We start from the raw sequence: 20,475 nt of genomic DNA on the forward strand, positions 1-20,475 counted from the left end.
ACACTTTTACTGCTATCGGGCTAAAGTTAGCATTTCCCAGATGTCCTACAGCACCTTTAAGGCTTCAAGTGTTCAACATTCAATACAATTAAGCACACGTCTTTTTCTCAAGAGAACCCAAACTATACTTCAATCATAATGACTTTATCTTATTTAACTTAGCCACGACGCTGTTTTAGAGTAACCTATCAGCATTAAGCACTGAATGAAGAACACAAGTCTGCTAAATACTGAAGCAAAAGAGTCTTCTGAATTCTTCTACAGTCCAGTAATGGGAGAATGTAGTGACAACTGCAAGTAAACAGAAGGCAGATGAAGGTAAAAAAACAATCTCCCTGCGGGCTACAGTCAGTAATGTTAAGTGGACGTTAAGTGGGTGGGGCCTATCTACTTTAAAAAGCCACCTATAAATATATTGTTATTGCACTGTAGTGCAACGGGCCAAACTCACGCCATTGGTTAAGCCAATGTCGCTGAGTTGGGTTGGACAGGATGCTCATTGTAATTTTTATTTTTATAAACTATGAGAACGTCAAATGGTGAACAAACACACCTGGTTCTTTCACATTACACAGCACTTGTTTGTTAGGAATTAATATGAGACGGTTAACGAAAATTATCATATCTTAAACATCTGTTTTTATTCCAGTACCATCCCAAATGCTACATTTACATGTCAACACTTTATTGCTGATGTGCTGTCAAGTAGCATTAGATGACTTATGAGGCTGTGAAAAGAACAGTTTTGAGTTTTCAACATGTAACAGTTAAAGTTGATGGATGAGGAACACAGGTCCCAGCACAGGCCCTTAGGGAAGGCCTGACAAAGAGATGGAAATTACTGATGGAAGAATGTTTAGGGTTGTAGTGAATGACAGGAGGATGGTGGGTCTAATGTCGAGGGGTCTTGGTGGACATGCCTTTCCCTGACCTTCACCCAAGGCTACTAATTATTAACAAAAAAAGAAAGCACAGAACTCAAAAGTAGGTTCGTTTAGATTATCTGTCAATGTGATAATATATTGAACAAACCATTTATATGCTAAAACCCATAGGCAAGAAAATCACAAATTAAATCTATTTAATGTCTCCTGGAAGTCTCTGACTTCTCTGATTTTCTCCCAAGAAAAAGAACCCAGTAATATCAATCATGTGTCTCTAGAGTTTCAGAAGGGATCTCAGAAGGGTCTTAATGTAGGTCAACAATTGTCTCATTTGTGTCTATTATTATTTCTCCAAAAGCACTTTTAAAAAAGCACAACATTTTCATCATTAACAAATTATTATTATTAATATATTACATTATTTCGTAATGTCCAGAGATCCACATGATCAATGTCCCAAATTAGATACGCGATCTACAAATCAATACCTCTTATTGTGACAACTTTAAAATGTTTCAAACCAAAAAATTTCTGTTTATTGTGAGAGATATTGTTCTGTTTATGTAAAAGACATTATACTTTTGGACCTCACTGAAGTTATCCATGCATGAATTAAACATAAATGAGAACTCCAGAGAGGGCAGAAAGAATGTTTCTTAACATAGCCTACTTAAATTCACTTATAATAATGTCAAATTAAACGTTTTACCTTAAAGTATTTATATAAAAATGTATATACATATTTATATATATATATATATATATATATATATATATAATTATGATTTTTTTAAGGAGCTATGAATCTCTACAAAAATACATACTAAAGGATGACTATTTTTGGTCACATTTCTGGCTAATCGTTCTTTATTTCCATTCATCTCTCTCCTCCTATCTTGTCTTGTTCAGCTGGGTCATGCAAGCAGACGTGTGGGAGATCATTTTGGAAGTGGTGGGATTCTGGCAGGCTCTGGACCAGGACTTTGGCTCAGGACCAGCCTGCAGTACGTAAATAAAAAAACTCCAACTCCCAAACCTCGTACAAACACTCTGTAAAGTGACCCTGCCAGTGCAACAAACACAATGTACCACAGGATTTTGCCTTAATTACTCTCACTTACAGCCGTGAGTGGCTGAAAACACCCAGATTGGTCTCTAAGCACTCCAGACAATGTTTTGTCAAGTCTCATTTCCTAAAAGCATTTCCCCTTTAACTACTAATTACCATTCACAGCTCAAAAGCCCTCTGCCTCCCCTCAAGTGAGAGTTCAGCACAGGAAATGGCATTTTAAATAAGGCAGCTGCTTCATTTTAGCAACACTGCGGCCAACATCTCTGTGGATACTCACTGTCAAGACACGGTTCACACTCTGTCTGTGTCGCTCCGCAGGGCTTCTTCATTCCCTCCCCGGGTTGGCATTGTTTGCAGCACTCTCCACTGGCCGTGAACGCCCCTGAAGGACACGAGTCCTGTGAAGAAAAGACATTCCCCTATAGAGAGAAAGAGGACAAGATTAAAGTCGAAATGAAATTAAAATATATATTTTCTAAATGCATCGTATAGATCTTATTGTGAATAATTCATCTATGTATGTGTTTCATTTTCAAAAAATTACATTTGTATGTCACATATGGAAGAAAATTAGAAAAATATATTTTGTGTAAATACAGAAATAAAAATAAAAATTTCATCTGATGAACGCATTTAAAATGTACCGCGAACACTTACTTCACTTGCACTTATGGCGTGTACAAATTTGTGTCCAATTAAATGCTCTAAATGAGGATGTCCCTCTCTCTAAAGGTGAGGTCGCATTTTGTGAGGTATGTCAAAATTTTGCGGGCGAAATTAAGTCATATCAATAGGAATCCACACGATCGAGAATTCTGCATGACGCAAACATTTCTCCACACAGATTACACTACGGATGCCTGTTTGTTGAACTTTTAACATGCAAATTCGCAAACATACAGCTGCTTGGTTCGGAAGCGACCACTAATCGCTACACAACTGACAATGAACCTACTTAGTGAAGTTTTGTGTGACTGCGCCATAATACTGTATACCACCAGCCTCTAACTAGCAAGTAGCAAAAGCATATTACATGGCTGCAACATTATCTAAAGTTTATTGGCTATTCTTTAAAAAAGGGACAATCACTTTGATGTGGTGAAAATCAAGCTTTCAATGTTGTTTATAGGTCTATGTGGTGTTTTTAATACACTTTAAGACAAATCTGAGTATTTTCTCCTTAAAACAGCAGTGAAGCAACTAGTCTCATCTGTCAAATCACTGGTGTTTTTCTGACGTCACAAACTACCTTGTAACCAATCACGTCAACATGTGATCGTCAACGAGTGGATCTCTGAGCTGGTGTGAGTGAGTGGAGGCTGGGCTCATTTGCATATTCATAGAACTGTGTATATTAAATGAGGCAAGGGTGAAGAGTTACATTCAAGCTATTTTAAGGCATGGCTGATTTATTTTTTATTTTTTTCCAAGGAAAAAACTTGATTATAGTTGATTAAATGTGAGTTTTAAGGGATACAATGAATGACTACAGGGGGACTTTAAGCCATTTCATTAAGTCGTAAAGAATCTAACACTATAGTACTTTTACTTTGAGTGGCCCGACATGTCAGCTTTTGGATCAACCAATGGCATATGTTTAGGGAGGGACTTAGCTAACAAACAATATCACAGCTATACAACTTGAGAGAAATAAATCAATATAGGGAAACATTTTGAAAAAGCCAGCAGATGTAGATACAGACATGAACCGTACAGAATTTTCCCACTCCTATGTAGTGTCTATCTCCAGGGGATGCAATCCCAGAAGCTGACAACTTTTCCCACACAGACTCCGAGCCAAAAATACTATTTATATAACAATGTAGCAAAACTTATTTAGTCTTGGTAATATCTGATGATGCCTATCAACAGCATTACTTTGGAGAAATCAGAGAGAGTCAAAAGGGAATACATGCATTTTACTAGAAAATCTTCATGGTACATTTAACCTTAATTCAATTCTCCGAAAACAGCCTTTCGTTTGAACATCTAACTGAATGATTGACAGGTACAGCCAAAGAATGGCAGCTGATCAGGGCATTCTGTCTTTCAAAGCATGTCTTCTGTCTAAAGATTTGTATTTACGTTCACAAGATAAAATAGCAAATAATTTATGATGCCTGTAAGTCATTCTTGGAAATCTCTATTTTGTTATCAAATTTAAAAATCGCAATTACAACGTGATGTGCGTTTGATTCTAGCTGAAATTAAATTGATGTGAAAAACTGCTTTCTTTTTTTCTTACTGATGAATATAGGGTTTGGCACTAGTTCAGCAAAATGAAAAGCAATGGATGCACATCAGGGGCCTCATTCGTGAAACGTGAGCAGAATACATTTCTGTGGTAATCGTAAAATTAGTGCTTTGTGGAAGCTAAAACAAAAGAAGGTAATTACGACTTTATATCTTATAAATAAAGATATAAGATATTTAGATATAAATTACAATTTATATCTAAATTGTAACTTTAAATCTCATAATTGCAACTTCATATCTCCCAAATGTAATTTTTGTGACTTAATATCTCGCAAATGTAAGTCATTCTTGGTACACAAATCCATACTTTGTTCTTAAAATTGCCTACAACGTTGTGATTTTGGCTAAAATACTGACATGAACATTTATTTTTCTAACTAATAAATATAGGTTTTGGCAAAAAGAATGGGATGCTCATTATGGGCCTCATTCGTGAAACGTGAGCAGAATGCATTTCTGTGGTAATCATTCATAAAATTTGTGCTTTCAATTCTATGTAAGCTTGTTTCTGCCTCAGAGTAAAAACAAAATTGTGACTTTAAACTTTAGTTTGCCTGGCAATATTTTAATGATGGTTTTACATCGGTTATTAATAGGCATGCACCATTTAAGAAATTTAGAGTTAAAGGCAGGGATAACCCGTTCTGACTGGATTTGTTTTAGACAGCTTCAAAATAGATGTACAGTCGCCATTAGGAAACCTAAAGCTGATTATTTTATTGCAAAAACTACTACAAATTTAAATAATCCCAAGACATTTTGGCAGAATATAAAGTATATACCGGGTAACAAAAATTCCTCTAATTTTCCTTCATGTATAAATACGGATTCTACTAGTATATCTGATAGAGAGCAAATGCTTAATTATTTTAAGTATTTTATTGCCTCTGGGTCATCAGTTGAGTCACAAAATCTTAAGCAAAATCTCTACGTTCAGATTATGATTTTGTCAGTGCAGAAACTTATTTTAAAAAGGAGGAGTTCACTTTTGAACATATCAAGAGTTCCGATGTCCATAAAGCACTTAAATCACTTGATATAAATAAATCACCAGGCCCTGACTGTGGAAACCTATGTATTTGAAATTAGCAGCTGATATTATTTCAACCCCTTTAACTTATTTTTTTTAATCTTTCACTAGATACTGGTGTTACCCGGAAATTTGGAAATCAGCTTTTGTTGTTCCCTTATTAAAAGGGGGAGATCCCACTATATTAGATAATTATAGGCCAATCTCAAAGCTGTGTGTCATATCAAAACATTTTGAAAGTGTTATTAGTGACCAGTTGACCTGTTATTTGAATGTAAACAAAGTAATCAATAATAATCAATCAATCAGGGTTTCGTAAAAAACATATACCACAACAGCCGTTCTGAAAGTTTTAAATGATATTGTGGAATGTACAGTGGATGAAGGTGATTATTGCGCTTCCTTTTTATTGATTTATCTAAGGCTTTCGACACAGTGGATCATAAAATATTGTTGCAAAGACTAGAGAGTGTTGGTTTATCAAATCATGTTATTTTCTGGTTTAGAAATTATTTAAGTGAAAGAACTCAGTGTGTTCAGGCTGAAGGTAAACATTCAGGACTATTGGAGTTCTCTTACGAGAGTTCTCTCGTACTGCGTTCGTAGAACGCTGCGGGAAAAGTCTCTTTTCACGAAATACTGAAGCAAAATTATCCTTAATTTTCATATTTGTAAAACGCATTGCAGCAGTGCACAGCCATGGCGAGACGGCTCGCTCACTCATTGGCTGTTCTGCGGCAACTGCATGAGCCTATCGAGCGAGGGCTGATGCAATATCAGACCAATGAGAGCGCTTCGCGCGCTCCTCGTCACATCCCGCCGAAACGGGTGTGGCCATCCCCTATAAAAGGAGCTCGAGTAGGCTGATTCAACTGATTTTCATCTCTTCAGCGAAGCTCACGCATCGCTGGATCACGGAGAAGCAAGCGTCGTCGAGGCAAGCTTTTCAGCGGGACGAGCCCTCGAAGCCGCTGGCCTCGCCGCCTTCTACTGCCGTACCTGCTGCGCTTTCCGGCGCTTCATATCCTTTATCTGCTCTGTTTTGTGTATGTGTGTGTGCAGTGTTCCCGAACACTCACCCCTAAAAGAGCCGCGTCTTTTTCAAGATGCCATCCTGTGGCTCGTGCCGAGCCCCGCTCATCGATGGAGACCGCCATGTTATTTGCGTCTTCTGTCTGGGCGAAGAACACGCAGCGCTCGCGCTCGCTGACGGCGGCTGCCCTCACTGCGAGCTTTTGCCGATGGCGACTCTGCGGACTCGCCTGGCACAGTTCTCCGAGCCTGCGCCCCCCGCCGCGTTGCCGCGCCGTAAGAAGCGCCGCTCGCAGCGGGCCCCGGAACCCACCTCTTCCCGACAAAGCTCGCCGGCTCGCCCGCCAGCTTCACCGGCTTCCCCCGAAGCACTTCCTGATGCTCAGCGCCCGCAGTCTGCCGCCGCTTCATCTGAGGAAGTTGTTTCTGAAGTCGAGTCGGTCGAAAAGGATTCCTGCTCTCTGCTAGCTTCAGGCAGTGAAGACTGGGCGAGCTCTGCGGATCTCACGCCTCCTGCCCGAAAGCCGTCGGCTAGAGCTAGCATCGAGAGGGAGCTCATGCGAGTACTCGCGTTGGCCGCGGCGAGCCTCGGCCTCGAGTGGTCTGCACCGGAACTCCCCTCGCGCACCCGGCTTGATGGTAGCTTCCTCCCTGGTGAGCGTTCTTCTCCTGTGTCTAAGCCCGCTCCGTTTCTTCCTGAGCTTCATGAAGAAGTGGCGAAGGCCTGGAACGCTCCCTTTTCTGCACGAACACGTTCGTCTGTATCCCCAGCATTTTCCTCCCTGGATAATGCTCAGGATCGAGGCTACCTCACTCTGCCGCCGGTGGAACAGGCGATAGCAGCCCACCTTTGCCCGCCCTCTGCTGGACGGCGGACTAAGCCAGTGCTGCCGTCGAAAGCCTGCCGCATGACGTCGTCGCTGCTCGCGCGGATCTTCTCCGCCGCTGGGCAGGCGGCATCGGCCCTGCACACCATGGCCACGCTTCAGGTGTTCCAAGGCGATCTCCTCCGCAAACTGGACGAGATAGGACCTGAAGCTATCTGCATCACGGACCTGAGAAGCGCGTCGGATCTTTCCCTCCGCGCTACCAAGGCTGCAGCACAAGCCATGGGACGCTGTATGGCTTCCGCTACCGTAGCCGAGAGGCATTTGTGGCTGACGCTCACGGAGATGGCTGATGCAGAGCGCAACGCGTTCCTCGACGCCCCGCTATCCTCCGCTGGCCTCTTTGGATCTTCTCTCTCCGAGTTCGTGGAGAGATTTTCCGAAGCCCAGAAAGCGTCACAGGCATTCAAGCACTTCCTACCGAAGCGCTCCAGTTCCGCAGCGGGCCGTGAGAAACAGGCCCCTCGGAGCTCACAGCCTCAGCCTCCGGCCGCCCCCTCTCAGCGACAGCAGCGCAGCTCACGCCCTCGCTCTCGCTCTACCAGCCGCCGCCCCACTCACCGCGGGCCGCGACCAAGGGTTGTGTTGAAGCCGGAAGCCCCAAAGAAGTCCTAGCACGCCTAGGAAAGCGCAGGTGTGTAAGCCCCGTTGCGACCGGGCCCTCACCAAAGCGCACCGCTGTCTCAGTCCCAGGAATTGCGACTGCTTCAGCGTTCTCAGCAGAGCACAAGCCCGCACAGCTGCCCGCTTGCCTGCACACAAAAGCCGTTTTTACGGCTACCCAGATAAATCCCGAAAAGAGTGTATTTTCTGGTGTCCCGGCCAAGGCCGATGGTGCTATAAATGTAGTGTTGATGCCCACTTCCCTGTGCCCATCCCTACACACAAGCACAGCCCTGCACACAGGGCCCGTACTCATAAGATCGACACAGTTCGATCGCGCCACAAACATAGTCAAAGTGCCCACTTCCCAGTGCCCACAAACGCTATGTGTGGCAAGCCACAGGCTCCCTGTAAAAACGGGACCTGTGAGCACCCGCTCTGTTCAAGCAGACAGCGCGGCCAAAGCAGTAAACGTGCCCGGTCCCCGCCCACGTTCACTTGTAGGCTGCATGAGTCCCATGAGACCTTCTCAGACCTCCCTCGTTCAGATAAACACTGTAGCGGGGTCGAGGATGAGCGTGTTGCCCGCTGTATTATGCGCGCTCCCCGCCTCAAATGTCACAGGCGTAACGCCTATGCTAGCGCGCCCCGAAGCGCCGCCGTCGCACAGCGAACAGAGCGCGCTTCGCATCCAACCCCTAGCCGGCCATGCAGACGCATGGGCCGCGCTTCCAGGGGTTTCGGACTGGGTGCTAGACATTATAAAGAGAGGCTTCTCGCTACAGTTTTGTCGGCGCCCTCCACGCTTCACAGCGCGCGTCGAAACTACGGTGAATTCAGAAGTAGCACACCTGCTTCGCGCCGAAATATCAAAACTGTTGAGCAAAGGGGCGATACAACATGTATCCCAAGCTCAAAGCGAAGGGGGGCTATACAGCAGATACTTCCTAGTCCCCAAAAAGGACGGTGGTATCAGACCCATACTAGATCTAAGACGACTAAACAGAGCTTTAGTGAAACGCAGTTTCAAAATGCTCACAACCAGCAAAATCCTCGCGCACATTCGCCGAGAAGACTGGTTTATGTCGATAGATCTAAAGGACGCGTATTTCCAAATACAGATAGCGTCACGCCACAGGCGATTCTTGAGATTCGCCTTCGAGGGTCGGGCATACCAGTATACAGTCCTGCCATTCGGCTTGTCCCTGGCACCCCGTACATTTACGAAGTGCATGGACGCAGCGCTCGCCCCCCTCAGACTCAGGGGCATGCGAGTGCTGAACTATTTGGACGACTGGCTGATCATAGCTCAATCACGATCTCAGCTCGTGGAGCACAGAACCATGTTACTCGATCACCTCGAGAATCTTGGTATCACGATCAATTGGACGAAGAGCTCCTTGAACCCCAGCCAAACTATTTCGTTTCTGGGCATCGTTCTGGACTCTCGTTCTATGACGGCGCGGCTGTCGCAACAGCGCGCGCTGCGCATACAGCACGCAGCGAGGTCCTTCCGCTGCGGTGCGATTATCCCGCTCAAACGTTTTCAGAGGATGCTGGGCCTCATGGCCTCAGCATCATCAGTTCTCCAGCTGGGCCTGCTTCGCATGCGCCCTCTGCAGTTCTGGTTGAAAGCGCGAGTGCCACGCGGAGCGTGGGCACTCAGCCGATTGCGCCTCAAAGTCGATCAAGACTGCGCAGCAGCCCTGAGACCATGGGCGGCGGGCGATTGGTACCGTTCAGGTGTAAGCCTGGGGACTTCCTCGAGAGTGAAAGTGGTGTCTACGGACGCATCCACCTCGGGATGGGGAGCGCTTCTCGAGGGCAGGCCGTTCTTTGGCCTCTGGTCAGAACGAGAAAAGCTCCATCATATCAACTGCCTGGAAATGCTAGCAGTTCACAACGCGCTGACGCGCTTTTGTCCCCACATCAAGGACCAACACGTCGTAGTCCGCTCGGACAACACGGCCGTGGTGTCCTACATAAATCGCCAAGGCGGCCTCGGTTCCAGTTCCCTTTACAGGCTGGCCGAGCGCCTCCTAATATGGGCTCAGCGCAACCTGAGCTCGCTGAGAGCGGTGCATGTGCCCGGGACACTCAACCTGGGTCCAGACAGGCTGTCCAGGAACAATGTTCCCACGGGCGAATGGTCTCTACACCCACAAACAGTCCGGCTGTTGTGGCGGAGATTCGGCAGAGCGGAGGTGGACCTTTTCGCGTCCCCAGAAAACGCTCATTGCCCCGTGTTCTTTTCAAAGAACAACAGCGCGCTGTCCCACAAGTGGCCGCACTGCCCGCTATACGCGTTTCCCCCAGTCTCCCTCCTACCTCAGGTGCTGGAGCGAGTCAGTGAAGTGAAATGCCCGGTACTGCTTATAGCACCGTTCTGGGACAACCAAGCCTGGTTTCCAGTCCTGATGCAGTTAGCAGACTCCGCTCCATGGCCAGTGCCATTGAGGAGAGATCTCCTCTCGCAGGCCAGGGGCTCGATTTGGCACCCACACCCAGAGCTGTGGTCCCTTCATGCGTGGACGTTCAACGGTTACCCGTTAGCCTCACGGATGGAGTGCTGAACACCATCACTCAGGCTAGAGCGCCTTCCACCAGGCGGCTTTATGCCTCGAAGTGGTCGGTTTTCTCCAGCTGGTGTACAGCTCGGGGCCTGTCACCCCTCGATTGTGAGGTGACGGAGGTTCTCTCCTTCCTACAAGAGCTGTTGGATAAGGGCAGATCCCCTTCCACGCTCAAAGTCTATGTGGCGGCTATCGCAGCGTGCTCGACAGCAACGCCAGGCCAGTCACTGGGTAGGAATGATTTAGTCATCCGCTTCCTCAGGGGAGCTAGGAGGCTGAATCCCCCCAGACCTCCCTCAGTCCCGGTGTGGGACCTTTCTACGGTCTTGGCAGCCATGAAAGGCCCCCCCTTTGAGCCTATCCAATCTGTTAGCCTCAAACATCTGTCTTTCAAAACGGTGTTTTTGATGGCCCTCGCTTCGGTGAAGCGCATAGGCGATCTGCACGCGCTCTCTGTGAGTCCAACGTGCTTGGAGTTTGGGCCCAATGACTCCAAAGTCATACTCAAACCTAAGCACGGCTACGTGCCGAAATCCCTCAACACTCCGTTTAGGGCTCAGGTTATTTCCCTGTCTGCCCTGCCGGGGTCAAACGAGGAAGGGGACTCGAGCTGTCTTTGCCCCGTTAGGGCGTTAAGAGCTTATGTGTCCCGCTCCGCTGCCTTCAGACAGACGGAGCAGCTCTTTGTCTCGTTCAGTGGACGTTCCAAGGGAACGGCTATTTCGAAACAGAGCCTGTCCAGATGGGTGGTTGACGCCATAACAATGGCTTATACTACCAAGGGCCTTCAGTGCCCGTTGGGCATTAGAGCGCATTCCACGAGAGGCGTTGCCTCATCGTGGGCCTGGTCTAGCGGGATTTCCTTACAGGAAATATGTACGGCGGCGGGCTGGGCCTCGCCGTCTACATTCATAAGGTTCTACAACCTAGAAGTTCCCGCCTTGCAGGCCAGGTTGTTTTCGGTTTAGCCGTATCAGCTGTCTACCACGACACTGATTTCGCAGGCGCACAACGCCACCGAATACTTCACCGCACTTGCAAGCCAAGTGTTTTCGGCGTATTCGAGTCAGCTGTCTAACACGGCACTGATATCGCAGACGCACAGCGCCGCCGAAGTTCTCTGGGCAGAATTGTGTAAGACCCATGTTTTCCCACATTAGCCAGGCTCCCTCCTGCCTATGTGATGTTATATCGCGTCTAGAACGCACCTATTTGGGCGAAAGTGTGTAAGTCCCACATTTCCCACATTAGCCAGGCTCTCCCTGCCTATGTGACGTTGTATCGCGCTTAAGGGCGCATCCATTGGGCGAAATTACGTAAGACCCACATCTCCCACATCAGCCAGGTTTTTCCCCTGCCTATGTGGCGCTGTTTCGCGCCTAAGGGCGCATATATCTGGGCAAAAATTTGCGTAAGACCCACATTTCCCACATTAGCCAGGCCTCCCCCTGCCTATGTGATGTTATATCGCGTCTTAGGACGCAGCTATCTGAGGGTGGTTGCCCCCCCCCCCTCCAGACTCTCCGAAGTCTACCGGGTGATTATGCACTGTATACCTGGACTAGCTTCCAGTGGTCGGTGTTTTCTCATCCCAGCACGCACGGCGTCTTACAAGTGGTTCCCGCAGCGTTCTACGAACGCAGTACGAGAGAACTCTCGTAAGAGAACGTACTCGGTTACTAACGTAACCTCGGTTCTCTCTAGAAGAGGGAACGAGTACTGCGTTCCCTGCCGTGCGCGCGGTTCGCTCTGGTTCGCTTCGGCGATGAAAACCAGTTGAATCAGCCTACTCGAGCTCCTTTTATAGGGGATGGCCACACCCGTTTCGGCGGGATGTGACGAGGAGCGCGCGAAGCGCTCTCATTGGTCTGATATTGCATCAGCCCTCGCTCGATAGGCTCATGCAGTTGCCGCAGAACAGCCAATGAGTGAGCGAGCCGTCTCGCCATGGCTGTGCACTGCTGCAATGCGTTTTACAAATATGAAAATTAAGGATAATTTTGCTTCAGTATTTCGTGAAAAGAGACTTTTCCCGCAGCGTTCTACGAACGCAGTACTCGTTCCCTCTTCTAGAGAGAACCGAGGTTACGTTAGTAACCGAGTACGATTGTTAAAGTTGTTCCCCAAGGATCTGTGTTGGGGCCTCTTTTATTTACTATCTACATAAATAGTCTTGATTGTGATATTCAGGATGCAAATTTTCACTTTTATGCAGATGACACTGTCATGTATTGTGGTGCACCTTCTAAACAGCAAGCCTTGCTTAAGCTTCAAATGGCTTTTGATGCCATTCAGTCACGGCTTCATACACTAAAACTTGTTTTGAACGCTGATAAAACCAAGCTTTTTCTTTTCAAGCTCGGAAAAGGTAGTAGACAATCTTATTCCTCTCTAGACTTCACAAGGTAATGTGATTGAGTTAGTAAAAGAGTATAAATATCTTGGCATCATTGTTGATGATACATTATCTTTTAGCTCTCACAACTCAATTAAAGAAAAAAAGAAAAAAGAAAAGCTTGGGTTTTATTTTAGAAACACGTTTTGTTTTACATTTAATGTAAGAAAGAGGTTAGTTTCTGCTACTTTTTTTTTTGCCTGTACTTGATTACGGTGATGTGGTGTATCAATTTGCTCCTTCTTATCTTCTCTCTTCTTTGGATGCCGTTTATCATAGTGCTTTAAGATTTATATCAGATTGTAAACCTTTAACTCATCATTGCACTTTGTATAACAGAGTAGCCTGGCCCTCTCTGTCCATTAGAAGGAAAATGAACTGTTACCTAATTATTTATAAAACTATTCTGGGGTTGTTGCCTTCGTATCTAGGTTGTCTTATTCAACAGAAAAGTGTTGGGAAATATTCCCTCCGGTCTGAAAATTGTTATACTCTTTCTGTTCCATTTGTCAGAACTAAACTGACTAAATCATATAAAACTAAATCATATAAATCTTGCAACTGTAACTTTAATTCTTATAATTGTGACATATCTCCCAGTTGCAATTTTTGTATCTCATAATTGCGCCTTCATATCTTGCAAATGTGAGTTTATATCTTGCAGTTGCGACATTTTGTCTTGTAATGGCAACTTTATATCTCAAAGTGTAACTTTTATTTTTTATTTACTTTTTATTTTTTAAATTAATTTTACTTTTTGAGACCGTTTAATGCTTATTATGTAAAAAATAATTCAGGAATGCTTTATGTATTTTATTTTTCTCTTGATGAGAAATGGTATTTTCCCACTTCCAAATCTCACATTGTCATGCCAGTCATGTGCGCATCACATAAATACGATATTTCCAACATAACTTGAAGGCAACATAAGCCTCATACTGATGCAGCTGTTTCATGGTTGATGGGTGTGACATGAATGTCAAGAGGTGATTGGCTGGCTGTCAGAGTAACGACGTTAAACACAGGTGTGTGGAATGACGTTTAAAAGAGTGAGAAGAAAGACAGAGATAAAAGAATGAAAGAGAGATTAGATGAGTCCCTCAAGGCGTTTGTGAGTCAGCTGGAGAAGTGACAGAGATGAGTGAAAAAAAGAGGAGGTTGGGTAAGCACAAATTAACATTCCCTTCGTTTCTACCTGTCCCTCACATTACCCCCTGGCATGGGTAACCTCCTCCACACACACATAAAAACACAAACACACCCCTACAGGAGCATTCCAACTCAGGTAAAGGTCAACAACCCCCAAAATTTCAGCAGCCCATGACTCAAATTGGTAACTTCAGAGATTTGGCCGCACAAAGTTTTTAGAAATGTGTGAAGGGTCAAAAACAACGACGCATGTCATAGAACCTGTTTGCAGTCACATTCAGCATTACTGGAGGCCAAGCTGCTGTATCTTGTGCAGTTTTGTTTAGGCAGATACAATCAGTAGTGTAACGTTTCAAAGCATATTTATTTTCATTACTCATTCAACTAAGAATGGTTCTAACGAAATGCCTTCATCAGCATTTGGCTGGTAATTTGTCAAATCATTGGTGTCAAATCTTCATGATTGTGAAATTGTCTAATTTCAGTGAACTTTAACCACATTTTTACACGTTCTATAGAAAATGGGAATGGTGCTTGTCCTGCAAGCATATTGAAATTGAAAAGCGTGCTGCTTTGTCATTTCTAAGGTGTTCCGAGTGAGTCAAATTTATTTGTATAGTGCTTTTCACAATACACATTGTTTCAAAGCTTTACAGAAAACCATGATGTATAATATCTTAAAGGTGATATATGTAGAATTGAGAAATACTCACACAGCAAAGTTCTTTTATGTTTTTTGTAGGGATGACCGATGTGAAAATTTTGGCGGAGACCGATAACCAATAATTATTTTATATTTGAAAGCCGATAACCGATATATTGGCCGATAAATCTAAATCCAAATTTGTATATAATTTTTGAGAGCCTGATTACAAAAACAAAAGTCTCACAATTAAAACCCATTATTCTCATTATAATTTTATGTAGCCTATATCCTCCTGGGCCCCAGGAATAGACTTTTGTCCACTGTAGTGGACATTCTTTTTTAGTGAATTTCTCTGACATCATGCATGTCACATGTCCTGTAAAGAGCACAATCAGGGCTTTTCAGAGATACCAAATGTTTGGAGGTTTCACCACGAAAACAACTTCTCCTTGGTCTTTAAAAATGTCTGACATTTATTTAGTGATAAAATGTAGCGCGTGTATGGAAATATAATAATATATTGTAATTATAATTTAATTCAGACTACTTTTCAAACTGTATTTCATAAACCAACATCTCAGGAAAATGTTATGTGGTTTCAAATAAAAAAAATGACTTTCTGTTACAGAACAGGGCATTGATTTAATACATGTCCACTGTAGAGCACACCAGGACTTAAATCATGTTTATCACACATTAATGTGCAAATTAGATACAGTGTAAAGATACATTGCATTGAATGGGAATATTCATTTCTGGCCATTTTACCCACATATTGCATAAAGTAAAGTGGTGTATCAATTCATTCCGTTATATTCCGTTATATTATACCTGAATCCCCAAAATGTATTGGTGATTGAAAAAAAAAAATCCTATTGTTTTTGCCTTTACATATAATTTTATGTCATTTTATTTTTTAAACAACTGAGTCCTGGTGTCCACTACAGAGGACATAGCATAACATATGAATAAAATATCATTTTTCAAAAATGTTTTTTTTACCATTTGTTTCTTAAAGGTGCATTAAGCAACTTTTCATGTTAAAAATACCCGTTTTTCTAACCCATACATGCTTAAACAATTGCCTGATGGGCTGAATGAGCCCTTCTATGATCTCTGCGATTGCCTCTATAATCCTGTACAGTAAAATAAATAAGAGGGATTCGGGACGGAATCGACTGGGCGTGACGTCATGTGCGTTCACGCTCACCTGGCTATGTCTGGCAGGTTTGTGTATTCGCCGCCATTATCCACATCAGCGAAGACAACTCAAGCGACTTTGGCAAAAGTAGAGATGGTTTCAAAGAGACCGGCTTCTAGTTTATCCCAAACCCCAACGCAAACTCCACGTAACCGCGTGCACAACTCTGGTTGCAGTTTCGTGTGTCGCCAGAAGGGGGCATAGTTCTGCAAAAACTCAGAGACTTGCGCAATGCACCTTTAAGCTCTAAACAATGTGATGACATGAAAAAAATGTATTATTTATTATAATTATAATCCATTAATTATCAGCTTAAATATATTGGCCAAATTTTCTTATTGGGCCGATAACGATAACATTAAAACTGAACATATATCAATTTACCGATACCAATATATATATATATATATATATATATATATATATATATATATATATATATATATATATATATATATATATATATATATATATATATATATATATATATATTATTTTATTTTTTTTATAAAATGATTCATTGAATTTAATCAATTTTTTTATGGTAAGTGGTTGCACACAATTGATTCTAGCTACATTTAAACAAATGTATTAAGTTGAACTTATTAAACTTTAGTTCAACTTAATGCATTTGTTTAAATGTAGCTTAAATCAACTGTGTGCAACCACTTACCATAAAAAATGAAATTGAGAATTATGAAGACTGTGAGGTTTTGTTTATTGTTCACACCCTCTAAACAGATTGTTACGATCTCAGCCTGTGTTCATGTCTTGTATGAGGACTTTTGTGTTATTTCCTGTCTTGTGCCATGTTTTGTAGTTTTTCATGTTGATTAGTCTCTCCAGGTGTGTCTTGTTAGTCCCTGGGTTACCCTCGTGTGTTCCCATGACAATCAACCACACCCCTTTTGTTACCTTGTTAGCCTGTGTATAAATTGCCCTTGTGTTTCTCTTGTGGTTTGTCAGTCGTTGTTTGCGGTACCATGATCCTGTCCTGGGTGTCTTTGTTTGCCCTGTATTACCTGTTTGTATTGTTATTAAAGTAGTGCTCGCATGTGGATTCTCTCTCCGCTTCATCCTGCCTCTCTGTTACAAGTATAGCCCTCTTTCTCTTTATTTCTTATATTTTATTAAATTTTTTATTATAAAATTGTATTTATTATAGGCATCAGCACATGATTATTTAATAAATGCACTAAACTTATAAATGCCAAAGTTTTCCTTTATAATACTGAGAACCTGCTGTCCAAGCTAACATCATTTTTACTTAGTGAGTTGTCATGACAGATATGGTACATACTGAATAACCACAGAATGATTGGCAAAAAATGTAAGCGCATATCATGCGGAGGAATTTGTCAGATCTGCAGAATGTTTCTCCCTCCCATTAGGTCTGTCACATAGGCTATGATGTTTGAGAGCTGTTGTTTGTATGCTTGAATGCACTTAACTCTTAACCCTTATAGCCTGTTGGCACTTGTCAACATTTCAAAGTCGTCTACTGTTCTGGCAAAGCTGACTCACTAATGGTCATATTGGAGCTAATGAAGCTCGTTCATTCTCTCTCACTTGCTTTAGTTTCTACTTTAATGCTATATGATTTTCTAAGTTTTCCAGAAGCCTTGAGTCTATTTGGAGAATATTCAAGTACAAAGGCACCTATTTTATCTTATGTTTTAATTTTACTTTACTTTTCCACATCCTCAGCCTGTAAAGGCTCTAGAATTGTATCATAAACAGTTGGCAATTTGGCATAATGATACATGGCAAGCTCTAAAAAGTCATCAAACCACATTTCTCAAACCTCTAGCAGCCCTAGATTAAATTTTCCGATTTGTAGATAAAAAAAAAAAAAAAAAAAATCACATACTTATTTTTTTTTTTTTTTATAAAAATGTCATAGAGAGTTGGGCCAGTAAGCAACCACTTTATAGTGACCACCACCCAGTACACATTTGCACTGCGTATATAACTTTTGCATGGGGAAAGAACCACTCACATATTCTTCATAAAATGTGAATGCTGTGCATGTGTCTAAGACATGTCATATACATCTTGCATGATATATTGAGTTTGTGACACAGATCTTGGTGGGTCTTGAGATCTGGTGAGTGTGCCAACTGCCAGAACATTTTAATTTGTTTTCTCCTAAAATGGAACATGTCTACACGTACTTGGAACTTTTTTTTCTAAGCAAGTAAAAACATCCGTAAAACATGTTATACTGCTTAAGTGTTTGTATGCTTATATTATGGAAAAACAATGTACAGTAATTCAGCTACCAGAAAAATGACACTAATATGAAGGACACGGGCTGATATCCTCTTGACTACGAGTCTGCGACATACAGTAGTTATTGCCCACACGCCCATCATGCTGTTCAGATAGGTGTGGTTTTGAAACGAGAGAAGACATGTGACCACAACACAGGAAATTGGTACAAACATTGAGAATTAAGCAGTTAGGCTCACAAATGTGCCTGCAGTTATGTGGTGTACTTGATGAATCATCAGTAGCACACACATAGCCCTCATTCAACCCACACACACAAACTAAATAACAATTAGCCTGAAAAATAACATTTCAGCATGTGAGACAAGTGCAAGAACACAATGTGCTGTCTGTCAAAGTGGGCGTGACAATTCAATCTGAAGTTTGTATGAAGCCTCATTGTATGATGCATTATATAATAATTATATAATAAAGGTCTTCATAATGCCTTATAATACACTTCATAATTTAGGCTATTAAATGTTTTCATAAACAATTATAAAAAAATTACGACACGTGTCTACATTGTTAAACATTTAAAGGATTGAATGCATTATAAAACATGACAGTGTTTTTTGATCATTTTGCAATGCATTAAAAGATGCATGAATAGATAAGTACTATATTTATATAATAATTATATAATAAAGGTCTTCATAATGCCTTATAATACACTTCATAATTTAGACTATTAAATGTTTTCATAAACAGTTATAAAGCATTACAACACGTGTCTATATTGTTAAACATTTAAAGGATTGAATGCATTATAAAACATGACAGTGTGTTTTGTAATGCATTAAAAGATGCATGAAAAGATAAGTACTATATTTTATAACGTTTTAAATTATTCATGAGAATATGCATCTGATTATAAAGTGTAATATAAGTTATTATAAATGCAGTACAGTGCCCTATGCATTACATAGGGTTAATGCAGGTTAATTGAGACTTTGCCACTGATATGCTGTCAAATATATTAATCACGACCAATCACATCTAACATAAAAGTATGTATGTATGTGTGTCTTATATATATATATATATATATACACACGCGCGCGCACACACACATACTATATTAGTTTGTTATATATATATTTATAAAATAAATCAATATCGTTAAAAAATTATTTTGTGTAATTTCAATCATTTCAAACTCCACAATCAAAAGGCACAAAATCATTTCACGATTTCTTTATGTCTTTAAACTGATTTTTAATAGTCTCCATTTACTCATAGTCTGCTATATAAATGATGTTCCACTTTCTCAAGTGTGACAAGAAAAAGTAGGCTACTAGAGGTGCATATTGAGTTGGAGACTGTACTCACCACGAGCAGAAATACTACAGTCACAGTGAACATGCTGGATGAAGTGCGTCCTGGATGAAGTACACTGCGGATAGATTATTCACTCTTTACATGGGCTCTGAAATAATACATTCAGCGTCATACTTCCTTCATAGACTCAAATCGCTCTGATCATTCCTCATGTGTGTCCGCTTAAGTTTTACAAATAAGCGAATAGCATTATTGAGCAATCGTAGTCTTGAATGCGGGTTTTTCCAGATGAATTCTTCTGATGTTTGCGGTGAGGAGTCTCTTCATAAATTATGAGAAGCAACTGCAATCAGTGCGCGAGTCCACTGATACAGCTCTGAACAGAGTGAAAGATTTACATCCCCTCTCTCTCTCTCTCTCTCTCTGTCTGACACACACACACACACATGTCAGTCCAGAGTTTCCCCCTCCCAACCGCATCCACATCCCATCGACACAATAACTCAGTTGCATTGCATTAAAACAAAACAAATAAACAAGTATTGTGGAGAAACGCGTCTAGTCACGATTTAGTTTGGTTTTGGAGTGAGATTAAGAAAATCTTTATTTCTATAATATTTGAATCATTTCATTGAATTATTTAAATTAATTTGGTTAGAGTGTGGCTTTTGTGGGGTTGCCTAGATTATGCACTCAGTATAAGATATAAGTTATAATTGCAGCAGCATCTTAAGAGGTTATAAATCATGCGAACTGACAGTTTACGACGCATTAGGCTTTCATGAAACATTAAACTAACAAAGTAACAAGAAACCTCTTCCTCTCTGCGGCGGGGAGCGCGTGAGTTCACAGACACACACACACATAAACAGACACACACACAGAGCTGAAGAACTAAAATCCTCCGCTAGGGGGCTCGCGCGCACACTAGACCTGCCAGAGTTCAGATAGATCTCCCTTCTTCTTCACAATATAGACACATGGCGCCCATAAAGTAGTTTGGACACTTGACTTAAAGTGCCCCATTATGGTTTTTCGTATATTACCTTTCACGCAATGTGTTATATAGCTGTTTATGAATGTAAACGTTCTGCAAAGTTGTAAAGTCGAAAGTGCACAATAAATAAAGTTATAGTCTCCCAACTCTGAACCGCCTTTACGAGTCGTTTTTAATTAGAATCCTACTGCTTTATGG

The 20,475-nt window shown here is 42.1% G+C and overlaps 1 protein-coding gene across 2 annotated transcripts in view; it reads right to left on the reverse strand.

Annotated features, from left to right (window-relative positions):
- ngfrb (nerve growth factor receptor b) overlaps nucleotides 1-19,736 on the reverse strand; it is a 50,786-nt gene extending 31,050 nt beyond the window's left edge. The window contains exons 1-2 of one of the 2 annotated variants that reach the window (XM_081393104.1): nucleotides 19,332-19,736; nucleotides 2,234-2,375 (exon numbers count right to left, since the gene is read on the reverse strand). In XM_081393104.1, coding sequence (XP_081249230.1) covers nucleotides 2,234-2,375; nucleotides 19,332-19,364 — 175 coding nt within the window. In that variant the 5' untranslated portion in view covers nucleotides 19,365-19,736. The remainder of the gene's footprint in view (nucleotides 1-2,233; nucleotides 2,376-19,331) is intronic. The other variant, XM_081393105.1, reaches the window with a different exon arrangement.
- Between the last annotated feature and the right edge of the window lie 739 nt (nucleotides 19,737-20,475).

This window comes from Scardinius erythrophthalmus, assembly GCF_964197995.2.
Source record: "Scardinius erythrophthalmus genome assembly, chromosome: 18".
In the NCBI taxonomy this organism is placed as follows: Eukaryota; Metazoa; Chordata; class Actinopteri; order Cypriniformes; family Leuciscidae; genus Scardinius; species Scardinius erythrophthalmus.